Consider the following 15,972-nt stretch of genomic DNA (forward strand, 5'->3'; position numbering starts at 1 on the left):
TTCAAACGTAGTTATTGCTTCTCACAGCTATTTCTAAAAGTTTCACCATCACAATATTAAATATGGATAACCAATCAGGTATTTTAAAAGTATCTGTGTGTTCTTGCCTTCCTTCTCTAATCTAGATTCAGTTGTCAATCCCAAAGAATTGCTTTGCAATTGTGTTGGCAATGTGATCTGCTCCATAGTCTTTGGGCACAGGTTTGAAAATGACGACCCAATGTTTCAGCTCATCCAAAAGGCTGTTGATGCCTACTTCAATGTCCTCAGCAGCCCTATTGGAGCGGTACAGTAACTTTTCAGCTCATCTCTTTTCATAGAATCTTCCATTGCTCTCAACGCCCTGCTAAATTGAAGCTCTATCACAGTAATTGCACAAAATGGCCTTGGGCTGACCAAGCCATTGTTTTCAATAACAAAACCCCTCCCCTTCCTTCCTTCCTTCCTTCCTTCCTTCCTTCCTTCCTTCCTTCCTCTTCCTTCCTTTTCTTTCAGATGTACAACATGTTCCCTAGAATTGTTTGGTGCTTTCCAGGCAATCACCATGAGATGTTTGCTATCGTAAACAAGGCCAAAGATTACATACAAGGGCAAGCAGAAATCCGTCTTAAAACCCTTGACACCTCTGAACCTCAGGACTTCATCGAGGCCTTCCTGGTTAAAATGCTGGAGGTAGAAAACACGGCATGATCCTCACATTGGAGGTTGAACCTCTTACACATTATGAAAATATGGAATGTGGCTGGATTTAAGATACTATCCATGTCCACTTATGTGAGTTTGGCTATCATGAGTGAATTGACAAGTGAGAGGCCAATGTCTGGTTTTCTAACGTATTTAGTGGCAATAAGTATGTGGAGATGGCAACAACTAGCCACCAGATGTCGCTGTTTACTTGCATCACTGATGGTGACTTATTCTCTTCTCTTAGGAGAAAGATGATCCCAACACTGAGTTCAACAATGATAATATGGTGATGACTGCATGGAGCCTGTTTGCTGCTGGAACAGAAACCACATCATCCACCCTAAGACAATCATTTCTGATGATGATAAAGTACCCTCAAATTCAAGGTACCCTGCTACCCAAGTCTTTATCGATTGTGTCCAAGTCTCCTAAACCTATTAGATAACACTGTAATCCAAAAAAAGAATATTTCTAGACTATGAATTGTTTGAAATGTGTTATTACGATGTCGTGACATGTAATAACTCCAACAACAATCCGTACATAGTATCAGTGCAACGTAATGTAAAGTGTGACTTAAATCTTCCTAAGCGAGTGTTCAGAAGGAGATAGACGAGGTGATTGGCTCAAGAGTGCCCACGGTTGACGACAGAGTTAAAATGCCCTACACGGATGCTGTCATTCACGAAGTCCAGAGATACATGGACCTCAGTCCTACCTCTGTACCCCACAAAGTGATGAGAGATACAGAGTTCTACAACTACCACATTCCAGAGGTGACCACAATTATGTAACTGTACCAATACTGAATGTTACATTTCACTGTATCTTGTTTGACGTGGTGGAACTGTTGTTTAAACAAGATGATTTACATTTTACTGCATTTTTCATAGCAAGTGAAGGGTGTTATTTTGTCATTCTTTCAGGGTACCATGGTCCTGCCTCTGCTGTCCTCTGTGCTTGCTGATCCCAAATTGTTTAAAAACCCAGATGAGTTTGACCCAGAGAACTTCCTGGATGAAAATGGAGTCTTTAAAAAAAATGATGGATTCTTTGCTTTTGGAGTGGGTAAGATCATGCTCCAAGTAGTTTGTGGATTATGTGAGTTAAAAACAAGAAACCTAGAGGCCTGGGGTGGTCTTGCGGTCTAAGCCGCTGCCTCTCTGGAGCTCATGTACTTTGTTCTGCTGCCAGCATGGGTTTGAATCTGCTTTTCAGCATGCTCTCCTAATAACTTGTATCTGTATCCTGTATCTCTCTATCCTATTCACAAAAAAACATTCAAAGATATGATAGGATTGGGCCTTTCCTAGCCTGGTAGAGCTAGCCTGATCCACCATCCTAGGATTTCCCCACTCATTAAAAAAACTTAACAAGAAACCTGAGAACCTCTGGTCAACTTCAATTCAGTTATAGTCTCAGCTGACTGACAATGACCTCTCTCCTTTCTCTTTTCCCTCAGGGAAGCGGGCGTGTCCTGGAGAGGCTCTGGCCAGAGTGGAGCTCTTTCTCTTCTTTACCTCCCTCCTGCAGCACTTCACTTTCACCGGCACCAAACCTCCAGAAGAGATCAACATCGAGCCAGCGTGCTCCAGCTTTGGCCGCATGCCGCGTTCCTATGATTGCTACATCAAACTCAGGACTGAGGAGTGACCACTTTACTGTGGAGAGGTCACAGGCTCAGCTTCACAGGCAGCTGCTTGTCATTATACAGTAGCCATAGCCTTACATTTACCACTTTCTTCTTGTAGACAACTATATAAGCGTTAGTGAGTTGTATGTATCTTGCTATTATCCTCAGGTAGGATCTCTAAGGTATGGGTTGATATTTCAAGACTAATTTCTGTCCACATTCATGTATGTAAGCAATTGAAATTGGTCTTGTTATGTAGGTTGCTGTGTTGTTAGGACTGTACATCTATACTGGCAAAGCACTTAGGGGTACTGTACACTATGTATACTGTGGGGGTCACTATGTTATTCTGCCTTTGTATTCAACATTTGGTTGTAACTTTTGCTTCAACTAATAAATAGTACTGCACACTTCAGCCAGATTCAAACAATATCTTGTGTGTCCAGACCTGTCATTAAGAAGCGAGCTTTGTGTTCGGATTACCTGCTCACATATAACTGTCGTTTTGGCCTTAAGTGTAGACACAAGATTTGCCATATTCATGTACACATATAATATCTGTTTCACAGAAGCAGAATGCTGAACGCAAGTCTGACCACTATGATGACACACCAAATGCGTTTGATGGATCATTTTTGCATTGCCTCTTAACCCTCCCGTTGTCTCGGCCGGGTCAGAGCGACCCCCTGGCTCGGCCATGTGTTAGGAGCTGTTCCCCCGCGTCTAGGCCGGGTCAGAGAGACCCAGGCCCGGCCATGTGTTAGCCCTCCCGTTGTCTCGGCCGGGTCAGAGCGACCCCCTGGCTCGGCCATGTGTTAGGAGCTGTTCCCCCGCATCTAGGCCGGGTCAGAGCGACCCGGGGGAAGCGTTAACAATGTGTATGTTATAACCCCCTCTGCAGATGTCTAGGCCGGGTCAGAGCGACCCCCTGGCTCGGCCATGTGTTAGGAGCAATGTGTCGGCCATGTGTTAGGAGCTGTTCCCCCCCACGTCCAGGCCGGGTCAGAGAGACCCCCTGGCTCGGCCATGTGTTAGCAATGTGTATGTTATAACCCCCTCTGCAGTTGTCCAGGCCTGGTCAGAGAGACCCCCTGGCTCGGCCATGTGTTAGCAATGTGTATGTTATAATCCCCTCTGCAGTTGTCCAGGCCAGGTCAGAGCGACCCCCTGGCTCGGCCATGTGTTAGCAATGTGTCGGCCATGTGTTAGGAACTGTTCCCCCCCGCCTCCAGGCCGGGTCAGAGAGACCCCGGGAGAAGCGTTAGCAATGCGTATGTTATAACCCCCCCCTGCCGTTGGCCGGGTCAGAGCGACCCCCCGGGCCGGGCGCGGTGCGTCAGTGTGCAGTCGGCCGGCCGTAGAGAGGCTACTAATATTGTCAGGAAGAAGAAGAAGAAGACGAGGACAACGATGAGGACGACGGCGAGGAATACGACCCCGCCGAGCGTGAGGCCGCCACCGACGCCTCGCAGTCCCGGTTTCAGCGCGGCTCAGGTCCTGGAACAGATAGCCTCCAGTGTCGACCGAGAAGACGAAGAAGACTTTTGCGATTCCGAAGAGGAGGACGTTTCGGAAGACGAAGACGGCAAGGAATACGACCCCGAACGTGACGCGGACGACTCGGCCTTGCGGTCGTGCTCCTCTTCGGAGGAGGAGGAGGAAGAGCGAGAGGGAGAGCGAGAGGGAGACACGGCCGCTGCCCGAGAGCGAGACAGAGAGCCAGAGCGAGAGGACACGGCGGCGGCGGCGGCTGGCCAAGCCCGAAGGGAGACGTTGCTGTCAAAAAATGGCAAAATCAAATGGTCCTCCACGGCCTATCGCGGCCCGGACCTGCCCCGCGCCGTCCGCCACCCCGGCCCCGTGGTGACACCTGGCCCTATGGCCTACGCCACGTCGCGCGCGCTCGACATCGAGTCCACCTTCCGGCTGTTTGTCACGCCGGCGATAGAAAGGATCATTTTGGACATGACGAATCTGCAGGGGGTGAGAAAATACGGCGACGGCTGGCGACCCATGGACTCCACAGACCTGCGCGCCTACCTAGGGCTCCTAATCCTAGCGGGCGTCTACAGGTCCCGGGGCGAGGCCGTGGCCAGCCTGTGGGACGCGGAGAGCGGCAGGACCGTGTTCCGAGCCACCATGCCGCTCAAGGTCTTTCACAAGTACTCAAGGCTACTGCCATTCGACGACGACAGACTGGCGGCCATAAGAGAGGTCTGGGACCTGTGGGAGGAGCGGCTGCCGGCCCTGCCTACCGTCTGCGTGTATCTGTGCGTATCTGTGCGTATCTGTACGTACGTACGTGTACTATAGAGAGGTAGCGTCGGCGTGTAACATAAACGCCGTGCGCCCCCAATGATGAGCCAGCGGTAGTATAGAGAGGTAGCGTCAGCGGCATCATCATCAGCAACAGCAGTATCATCAGCAGCAGCAGTAGCAGCAGCAGTAGCATCAGCAGCATGACGCTGCTTGATGAGCCAGCGGTAGTATAGAGAGGTAGCGTCAGCAGCAGCAGCATCAGTAGTAGCATCGTCGACACCGCCGCCGCCGCTAATCTCCTTCCTCTCCCTCTCCCAAAAGGGCGCTGTCCTTTCCGACAGTACATCCCCAGCAAGCCGGCCAAATACGGCATCAAGTCGTGGGTGGCCTGCGACGCCAAGTCCAGCTACGCTTGGAAGATGCAAGTCTACACCGGTAAGGCGGCCGGCGGAGCCCCCGAGAAGAACCAGGGCGCGCGCGTCATCCTCGATCTCACGCAGGGGCTGCCCGGTGGTCACAACGTCACCTGCGACAATTTCTTCACCTCCTACGAACTCGGCCAGCGGCGAACCTGACCATGGTCGGCACAGGGCGAAAGAACAAGCCAGAGCTCCCTCCCGCGCTGCTCCAGTCAAAGGGCAGACAGGTCTCGTCCTCCAGGTTCGCGTTCACGCCCACCGCCACTCTGGTGTCCTACCTGGCAAAGAGAAATAAGAACGTGCTACTCCTGAGCACGCTGCACACGGAGGCCGACGTTAGCGATCGCCGCGACCGGAAGCCGGCCCTCATCCTAGACTACAACTGCAACAAGGGCGGCGTGGACAACCTAGACAAGGTGGTCAGCACCTACAGCTGCAGACGGATGACTTCCCGCTGGCCCCTGGTCATCTTCCACAACATCCTCGACGTGTCCTCCTACAACGCCTTTGTCATATGGCGAGAGATCAAGCCCGACTGGATGCCTCGGAAGCGGAACAAGAGGAGGGTGTTCCTGGAGCAGCTGGGAAAGGCACTTGTCAAGCCCTTGATACAAAGAAGGCAGCGTCTCCCCCGCACCGAAGCTGCGTCCGCGCTTGTCAAAGTCCTACAGAGTGCGGACCGCGACGCGGCTCCTCCACGAGCCCGGGAGCACGCCGCTGGCCCGGCCGCCACCCCACTAGTGGCGAGTAAGAGGTGTCAGCTCTGCCCACCCAAGAAGGACGCCAAGATACACACGGCGTGCTGCAGGTGTAAGAAATACATCTGCAAACGCTGTTTGGCACGCCTACTGTCACACTTGTGCCCTCTGGGCCTTTAGCCGAGACGGAACAGGGTGACCCGCCGGGGACACGGGGAGTAGGCAGAATGGGAGGACAACGGGAGGGTTAACTGAAAGTAATCAGATTATGTTACTGAGTTTGGGTATTCTAATTTTGGACAGGTAACTAACTAGTAACTAACAGATTATATTTAGAAAGTAAGCTACCCAACCCTGATCGTTGATCGTGTAGAGACAATGGAATAAAACAGCCTTATTTGGGGTTATGAGGGGATTTGAAAGTTGTACTAAGTTCATGAAGCAGTTATATTCTTCAAGAATCAATGGGTTCGTCTCATCGGCTCAGTAAGAAATATGGCTCAGTGTTTACTAGGCAGAGATGGAAAACTCTTCGCAGCTTCTCTTTGATGTCCCTGATAAACCTCTGAATAGGATGCAGGAGCCTCAAGGAGAGGGTCCAAGAGTAAGGTTTGTGTGTGTGTGTTTGCGTGCGTGTGTGTTTATGCTTGTTTCCAAAGCATGGCTTGATTGCGTCGGAAGCTTGCCTGCCAAAATGACAAAAGAACATGTGGGTTACCATTAAGTGATAATGCCTGAGAACCCAGTGTTTGGAGGATATATTGACATGGGTGTTGCAAACTGTGCCAATATATCCTGAACACCGGCTTAGAGGACATTATCACTTTTATATAACGGGTTACCAACATATTTCAAATAATGATTGACAGTTTCATTTAAATTATTTTGATGAATTTGTTCATGCTATTTAATCCTTCCACAAGATATAGTTCCGACACAAATCTAGGGTTGCAACCCATGCCGGCTGGTCGTGTCCTTCTATCGGTTCGGTTGCTAGAGACGCAAACCGGTCGTTCAGTCTTTTTGTTCTGTATCTATGGACGCAACCCAGTCGTTCGTTCTAAATGTTCCATTGCCATACTGGCTGGCAAAGTTCTTATCCCTTGCTTGCTAGCTAGCCAACTATGGCTAATCTGCAGTCACGTCAAAAAGTGCAGCCAGAATAACAGCAAAGTCTTTGCATTTGTATAAGCTGTTTTCTAGTGACATTTATTTGGATACATCCATAACAATGAGCTAATGAGGTGTGATTTCGCATGGCATAGAAAATATGCTCACTCGTCAGGGCACTTGTTCAGAGGAGCTAGCCAACAACACAGCTAACACAATCACTTCAAACTGAAGCTGTAAAGACTGAAAACTAGCTGCACTTCATTTCGTTTGACCTTTTTTCAATTGACATTTTCTTTGTATATATCCATAAAAGTGATGCCAGTTGATTCATTATTTAGACGCTGCCTGTCTGTCTGTCTCGTCACAACTCCTGACACGTTCATTATTATGGGACAGCTGAAGATCGAATTTGAATATTGAAACAATGTGGCAAATGTCAGAGAGACAGGCAGCAAGGTTTATTCAAATCTCTGCTGTTTAAAATTAAATGTTAGTCTAAAAGAAATGTGAGATAATGTCAAGATGCTTTTTATAGTGGAGATCAAGTTTATAAATTGCTTGGCTGGGCTGATGAGACAGTGGATTGCGCAGTCAGATGGAACAGAGTGTAACGGCTGTCGTCTGAAGAAGTGGACCAAGGTGCAGCGGAGTTAGTGTTCATTATTAGAATTTAATATAAACAACATGAACACTATACAAAACAAGAAAAGAGTAAACCGACAGCAAACAGTCCTGTCTGGTACAAAACACTGACAGAAACAATTCCCCACAAACCCAAAGGAAAAACATGCTCCTTATGTGTGACTCCCAATCAGCAGCAACGAGCTTCAGCTGTGCCTGATTGGGAGCCACACACACGGCCCAAAACAAAGAAATACAAAAACATAGAAAAAGGAACATAGAACGCCCACCCAATGTAACACCCTGGCCTAACCAAAATAAAGAACAAAAAACCCCTCTCTATGGCCAGGGCGTTACACAGAGTGAATTGGCATTTTAACATCATAGATTTAGTCGTTGGTAACTTGTAGAATAGACACTCAGGATTAGACCCACCTGTTGTAATATAACAACCACCACTTCCTCCTTCCCATGTTTCCTCTTCTAGCCTTACAACATTTTCCCCAGAATCGTAGAAGTGCTTTCGAAGGAAAAGATCATGAGCTGTTTAAGGCCATAGACAAGGCCAAAGCTTACATACGAGAGGAAGCAGATCATCGCCTTAAAAACCTGGATACCTCTAATCCCCAGGACTACTTCGAAATCTTCCTGGTTAAAACACTAGAGGTAAAACAGTGATACATTCCTGGAATTGGATGTTGGACCTCTTTACATATTATCAAGATACAATCTAGCCACCAGGGGGCACTGTTTTCCTATATGTGATCAATGATCACTTCTGACTTATTCTTTCTGCAAAACTTTCTCACAAATCACCTATTGACATTATTGTATGAGTTAGCAAATATTATATATTATGTTACGGTTACATAAGACAGAAGGTTACTTCAGGCTGTTCAGATGGGTTAAATGGAAACTGACATTTTAACATTGACTGTAGGTCTATAACCTCTCACATACTGTGGCCTTAATATTAACTCCAGCAGAATAAGCATTTCTTGCAGTCTAACGATACACCAAATGTAGGCAAAATGTTGACTCGGTAACAGAAGTGGAGAAACATGATTTCTTTCTTTCAGCATCTTGAGAGAATGCGAATGCTCAGTTAGATACCGTCTGTAGCGGTTGCCAATGGGTTATTAGCCATTTTGGGAGGGTGAACAAACAGCTGACCCGCGCACCACTATACCACACTCTGAAACAAGATGTCACAGTTTAACTCAGTCACAGGCCGATCCTTCTAGGAAGATACCTCTAAATTCAACCTGGTCTCAGAGCATTTTGTATAATTTTATACGTAAATCCGAAATACTCCATTTAGTATGATATGTTACGTTTCGTATGTATTCATTTGTGGATGTCCACCATGCATTTCGTATGATATGTTATGGATTACAATTCTTACGATACATTACTAATTTGAAACGTGTATGACATGTTACAAATTCCATTTTGTTGTGGCTAACGCTAGCTAGCTGAACATCGTAGACTGCCTGGATCAGGAACTTGATGTGATGGGCCTCTGCCTTCCACAGCTCGGATTATGTGACCTTACGCTCCACCGCTTGCTCTCATCTTCTCCAGGCTCCTTGTTGCCACATTCCGACCTTCCTGCTGGCTCAATCCTCCTCTACTGCTGCTCGCACTTCCTCCTGCACCAGCTTCCGCCTGACCTGGTTGTAGCGTGGTGTTGTAATGCTACCAAGGCCAGCTCTTCCGGTAATCACCGTGCTCACCAGCACACTGTGCCGTACCTGTGACTCAGCCTGCTCCACTGTATCCTGAGCCCTCCACTTCCTTCCTGTCTTCACCTCTATACCGGCCTGGGAGAATAATGAAATCTAATCAAACAAAATATATCCAATATGTATGAATGATAGTAATCTTAACTGAAAACAAGCCTTGTTGATTATCTCAAGCTTTTCCTCGCCATGGATATTTTTCGGTCAAGCTAGATAAGAACAGCAATGATGGTGCTAAGGATGCTGCTACTTCTGCCAAGGTCTTTCTCTGTGTCACGCGCATGGACCACTATGTAGGCTACAAGGTTTCACTTAAAACAACCAACCAAGCTTGATAATGCAATTTAATTTATAGAGTAAAGGAAGTGCGACAGTGTCATTAAGCATCTTATTTATGGTGGCAAAAGAGAGTAGGCATACTTTGGTGATTAAAAATGTTTTATTTTATTTGAATTGTTGTTATTTCAAACATGATATCACTTGGCCTATTACAACATCACCATCTCATATGCAGGCATATTCATGTGTTTATAATAAACCATTACTACAATGGTTTATTATATATATATATATATATATATATATATATATATACACACACACACACACACTTTTTCAGTTCTCAAATACATGCAGGTAGTATACTTTGGATGAATATTGTGAGAGGGGCAATTCAATAAAAACGTACAGTAGGCTGGGAACTAAGCAGTCACATGAAAATACTGAACTGCTTTGTTGCTACAATAACCAACACAGAAAATAATGTAAAACAAGAATAATCTAGCCTACATTTAGCTTGTATTAATGCAAATAATGAATTTTTGTTCTGTGGAAAAGTAATTAAATGTATATCCCATTCTACACCCTTATTCTATATCTTTGACATAACCTTGCACACTGATCTAGCTCTATGTTATTTCATAGTTTTGATGTTCACTATTATTCTACAATGCAGAAAATTATAAAAACAAAGAAGAACCCTGGTTTAAAGTTAATTTGTGGAATTTCTTTCCTTCTAAATGCGTTTGAGCCAATCAGTTTTGTTGTGATGAGGTAGGGGTGGTATACAGAAGATAGCCCTATTTGGTAAAAGACCAAGTCCATATTATGGCAAGAGCAGCTCAAATAAGTGATATAGAGGTCCTGGAAGGCAGGGAGCTTGGCCAAAGTGATGTACTGGGCTGTCCACGCCACCCTCTGTAGCGCCATACGATCGAGAGCGGTGCTATTGCCATACCAAGCAGGGATGCAGCCAGTCAAGATGCTCTCTATGGTACAGCTGTAGAAGTTTTTGAGGATTTGAGGGCCCATGCCAAACCTTTTCAACCTCCTTCTTCATGACTGTGCATGTGTGTAGTCCATTTTAATCTTTAGTGACTTGAACACCAAGGAACTTGTAGCTCTCAACTTGCTCCACTGCAGCCCTGTCGATGTGGATGGGGGCGTGCTCACCCCCCACCACTTCCTGTAGTCCATGATGAACTCCTTGGTCTTACTGACAGTGAGGGAGAGGTTGTTGTTCCAGCACCACACTGCCAGGTCACCGATCTCCTCCCTGTTGGTTGTCTCATCGTCACAGGTGATCAGGCTTACCACCGTCTTGTCATCAGCAAACTTGATGATGGTGTTGGAGTTGTGCATGGCCACGCAGTTGTGGATCAACAGGGAGTACAGGAGGGGACTAAGCACACCCCTGTGGGGACCCTGTGTTGAGGGTCAGTGTGGGGGAGATGATGTTACCTATCCTCACCATCTGGGCTCGGCTCGTCAGGAAGTCCCGGATCCAGTTGCAGCGAGAGGTTTTCAGTCCCAGTGTCCTTAGCTTGGAGGGGACAATAGTGTTGAACGCTGAGCTGTATTCCTCTTATCTATGTGGGTCAGGGCAGTGTGGAGTCTAATTGAGATTGCGTCGCCTATGGATCTGTTGGGGCGGTATGCCAAAGTGGGTCTATGGTGTCTGGGATGATGGAGATGATGTGTGCCATAACCAGCCTCTCAAAGCACTTCATGTGCTATGGGGCGGTAGTCATTGTGACATGAAGCCTTAGAGTTCTTAGGAACAGGAATCTTTAAATGTGGGGTTAACAGACTGTGACAAGGAGAGGTTGAAAATTACCGTGAATATGTCTGCCAGCTGTTCTGCACATTCTCTTACAAAGCACCTGGGAATACCATCGGGCCTTGAGGGTGTTGACCTGATTTAAAGACATTACTCACATAGGCCTCGGAGAGCGAGAACACCCAATCTTCTAGGTCTGTGCCGGCACTCACACTCGACACGATGTTGTTATTGTCAAAGCGTGCATAAAATGCATTGAGTTCGTCTGGTAGAGAGGCATCGTTGGGCAGATCACGGCTGGGTCTTCCTTTGTAATCCATAATGCACTGTAGGGTGTCAGAGCCTCTGTAATATGATTCCACCTTATTCCTATATTGTCCTTTTGCTAGTTTGGTGCCTCTACAGAGGTCATAGCAGAACTTCTTTTACTTGTTCCTGTCCTCAGCTGTAGCCTTAGGGTTGTCTGTGATAGCCCTGTGTGCGATAGCTCTGTCCTTTAGTTTAGCGCAAACCTCTGTGTTAATACAGTGCTTTTGATTGGGAAGGCAGTGAACCTTCACCGTGGGGCAGAGGTGTAAAGTACTGAAGTAAACATTGTTTAAACTACTACTTAAGATTTTTTGGGGGGTATCTGTACTTTACTTTACTATTTATATTTTTGTCAATATTTACTTCCCTACATTCCTAAAGAAAATGATGTACTTTTTACTCCATACCTTTTCCCTGACAGCCAAAAGTATTTGTCAGATTTTGACAGGAAAATGGTCCAATTCACACACTTCAAGAGAACATCCCTGGTCATACCTACTGCTTCTGATCTGGTGGACTCACTAAACACAAATTATTAGTTTGTAAATTATGTCTGAGTGTCCTTAATTAAAATTAAAAAACATGAAAATTGTGCTGTCTGGTTTGCTTAGTATAAGGATTTTATATTACTTTTGATACTTATGTATATTTTACACGTTGTCTGCGGTTGTGAGGCCGGTTGGACGTACTGCGAAATTCTTTAAAACAATGTTGGAGACGGCTTATGGTAAAGAAATTAATATTAAATTCCCTGGCAACATCTCTGGTGGACCTTCATGCAGTCAGCATGCCAATAGCATGCTCCCTCAACTTGAGACTTCTGTGGCATTGGGTTGTGACAAAACAGCACATTTTAGAGAGGCCTTTTATTGTCCCCAGCACAAGGTGTAATGATTATGCTGTTCAATCAGCTTCTTGATATTACATACTTGTCAGGTGGATGGATTATCTTGGCAAAGGAGAAATGCTGACTAACACGGATGTAAACCAATTTCTGCACAAAATTGGAAAGAAATAAGCTTTTTGTGCGTATGGAACATTTCTGAGATCTTTAATTTCAGCTCATGAAACATGGTACCAAAATTTCACATGTTGCGTTTATATTTTTGTTCAGTATAAAACCAAATACTTTCAGACTTTTACTCAAGTAGTGTTTTACTGAGTGAATCACTTATACCTTAGTCATTTTCTATTACGGTATCTTTACTTTTACTCAAGGACCGTATGGCCATTTAGTACTTTTTCCACCACTGCTGTGGGAACATCGCCGATGCATTTCAAATCAAACTTTATTTGTCACCTGCGCCGAATACAACATGTGTAGTCCTTACCATGAAATGCTTACTTACAAGCCCTTAACCAACAGTGCAGTTCAAGAAAGTTAAGAAAATATTTACCAAATAAACTAAAGTAACACAATAATATAACAATAACGAGGCTATATACAGGGGTTACCGGTACCGAGTCAATGTACAGGGGTACAGGTTAGTCGAGATAATTAGTACATATAGGTAGGGGTGAAGTAACTATGCATAGATAATAAACAGCGAATAACAGCAGTGTAAAAAACAAATGGGGGTGTCAACGTAAATAATCCGGTGGCCACTTGATTACCGTAATTTCCGGACTATTGAGCGCACCTGAATATAAGCCACACACACAGAATTTTTTTTTCATTATTATTTTGAACATAAATAAGCCACACGTCTATAAGCCGCAGGTGTCTACCGGTACATTGAAACAAATGAACTTTACACAGGCTTTAACGAAACACGGGTTGTAACAAAAATAAATAGGCTTTAACGAAACACGGCTTGTAACAAAAATAAATAGGCTTTAAAGAAACACGGCTTGTAACAAAAAAAAAATAATTAGCAGTAAACAGTAGCCTAGCAAGAAAGTCATTGCTCCAGACCAAGCTCCCGTGCAGCAGCTCTATTTCCTTTTCCAACAGCCAGATTTATCGCCTTCAACTTGAAAGCTGCATCATATGCATTTCTCCGTGTCTTTGCCATGATGAGGGTGACAAAATGACTACCGTAATCAGAATGATGGGAAGTTTGAGCGCGCTCGATTTAATCTAAACAGTAAACAAAAAAGTTGTTTGGCCTTAACCCTTTCGGCAATTTCATTGGTCTAATTGAGAGCTTCATGCCGCCAAAAAACTGAGCACGTCACAGAATGTGTGTTTAAAAAAATATATATATTTGAAAGCGGGAAAAATCCATATATTAGCCGCGTCATTGTTTAAGCCGCGAGGTTCAAAGCCTGGTGAAAAAGTAGCGGCTTATAGTCCGGAAATTACGGTAACTGTTCAGCAGTCTCATGGCTTGGGGGTAAGGAGCCTCTTGTTAAGGAGCCTTTTGGTCCTAGACTTGGCACTCTGGTACCGCTTGCCGTGCGCTAGCAGAGAAAACTGTCTATGACTTGGGTGACTGGAGTCTTTGACAATTTTTTGGGCTTTCCTCTGATACCGCCTAGTATATAGGTCCTGGATGGCAGGAAGCTTGGCCCCTTTGATGTACTGGGCCGTATGCACTACCCTCTAGCGCCTTATGGTCAGATGCCAAGCAGTTACCATACCAGGTGGTGATGCAACCGGGCAGGATGCTCTCGATGGTGCAGCTGTAGAACTTTTTGAGGATCTGGGGAGCCATGCCAAATCTCTTTCGTCTCCTGAGGGGGAAAAGGTGTTGTCGTGGCCTCTTCACGACTGTCTTGGTTTGGACCATTACAGTTCATTGATGATGTGGACACTCTCGACCTGCTCCACTACAGCCCCATCGATGTTAATGGAGGCCTGTTCTGTCCGCCTTTTCCTGTAGTCCATAATCATCTCCTTTGTCTTGATCACGTTGTAGGACCAGATAGGGGTAAAGTAGTAGTGGAATAGGATAGGGTTAAAGTAGTAGTGGAATAGGATAGGGTTAAAGTAGTAGTGGAATAGGATAGGGTTAAAGTAGTAGTGGAATAGGATAGGGTTAAAGTAGTAGTGGAATAGGATAGGGTTAAAGTAGTAGTGGAATAGGATAGGGTTAAAGTAGTAGTGGAATAGGATAGGGGTAAAGTAGTAGTGGAATAGGATAGGGTTAAAGTAGTAGTGGAATAGGATAGGGGTAAAGTAGTAGTGGAATAGGATAGGGTTAAAGTAGTAGTGGAATAGGATAGGGGTAAAGTAGTAGTGGAATAGGATAGGGTTAAAGTAGTAGTGGAATAGGGTGGTGGGTTTGATTGAGTGTAGGGTTAGATGGAAGACAATTTGTCATTTTTTCCCCCTTTCCCCTTTTTTCCATTTTGTGGTTCAAAGTATAATGGGTTAATACCCTAGTCTAGTTGGTGTCGGTAATAAAACATACACTGAGTGTACAAAACATTAGGAATGCCTTCCTAATATTGAGTTGCACCCCCCTTTGCCCTCAGAACAGTTTCATTTTGTCAGGGCATGGACTCCACAGGGATGCTGGCCCATGTTGACTTCAATGCTTCCCACAGTTGTGTCAAACTGTTGAGCGTGAAAAACCAAACTGCATTGCAGTTCTTGACACACTCAATCTGGTGTGCCTGAGACCTACTACCATACCCCGTTCAAAGGCACTTAAATATTTTGTCTTGCCCATTCACCCTCTCAATGGCACACATGCACAATCCATGTCTCAAGTCTCAAAAATAGTTGTTTAACCTGTCTCCCCTTCATCTACACTGATTGAAGTGGATTTAACAGGTGACCTCAATAAGGGATCATAGATTTCACCTGGTCAGTCTCTGTATTTGGATGCCAACCGCCATAAAACCTAATCCAAAAAGAACATTGAGCCGTTAAATGTACTACCAGTTAAATAATATGGTACTAAAAACAATGTCTATAATGAATATTATTTGATAGACTAGAAGTTTGGTAATGTTTAGGCTTTTACAAATGATATAAGTGGATTCTGTCAAATGTGAGAAAAACAATTTAGTTGTACTTGTTGCTCACGCGCGTTTCTGCCATCGCTATAATGTTCCCACCTAATCTACATTTACATTTTAGTAATTTAGAAGATCTCTTCTTCCTTTAATCATTGAGGACATGTATTTCCATTAAGGGCGTTCGTATATCTGGTCCGCGTTACCCCATTGTGGGAGTTTAAATCGGGTGAAAAGTGATTGCAAAGGTGATGTAGTTCAGCTCGTGGAGTAATGAGTAGGTTTCTGTGTTTTTACATGCGAAAGAGATTAATTTTGATAAACGCTTTGTCTTCCCAATTGAAATGAGTTCGAATGTTCTAACATGTATTTTTTATGGAGAAGAGACGATGCACCAAGCTGCCTTGTTGGCAACATGACCGAGCGGCGCATATAACTATTTGATTTGAGAAAGGTGCTCCTCCCTCCCCGCTTTCGCTCGATGACGTCCGGGCCATTGTCAGGTTCAAACCGGTCCATCTTAATA

The 15,972-nt window shown here is 45.1% G+C and overlaps 1 protein-coding gene and 1 pseudogene across 2 annotated transcripts in view; both read left to right on the forward strand.

Moving 5' to 3' along the window:
• LOC115163053 (cytochrome P450 2M1) overlaps positions 1–2,752 on the forward strand; it is a 55,582-nt gene extending 52,830 nt beyond the window's left edge. For both annotated transcript variants that reach the window (XM_029714647.1, XM_029714646.1), the window contains exons 4-9: positions 126–286; positions 496–672; positions 932–1,073; positions 1,279–1,463; positions 1,614–1,755; positions 2,150–2,752. In XM_029714647.1, coding sequence (XP_029570507.1) covers positions 126–286; positions 496–672; positions 932–1,073; positions 1,279–1,463; positions 1,614–1,755; positions 2,150–2,340 — 998 coding nt within the window. In that variant the 3' untranslated portion in view covers positions 2,341–2,752. The remainder of the gene's footprint in view (positions 1–125; positions 287–495; positions 673–931; positions 1,074–1,278; positions 1,464–1,613; positions 1,756–2,149) is intronic.
• Positions 2,753–4,818: 2,066 nt separating this feature from the next.
• Positions 4,819–5,876, forward strand: LOC115162792 (piggyBac transposable element-derived protein 4-like; annotated as a pseudogene).
• Positions 5,877–15,972: the final 10,096 nt, after the last annotated feature.

Source organism: Salmo trutta, chromosome 26 (assembly GCF_901001165.1).
Source record: "Salmo trutta chromosome 26, fSalTru1.1, whole genome shotgun sequence".
Lineage (NCBI taxonomy): Eukaryota > Metazoa > Chordata > Actinopteri > Salmoniformes > Salmonidae > Salmo > Salmo trutta.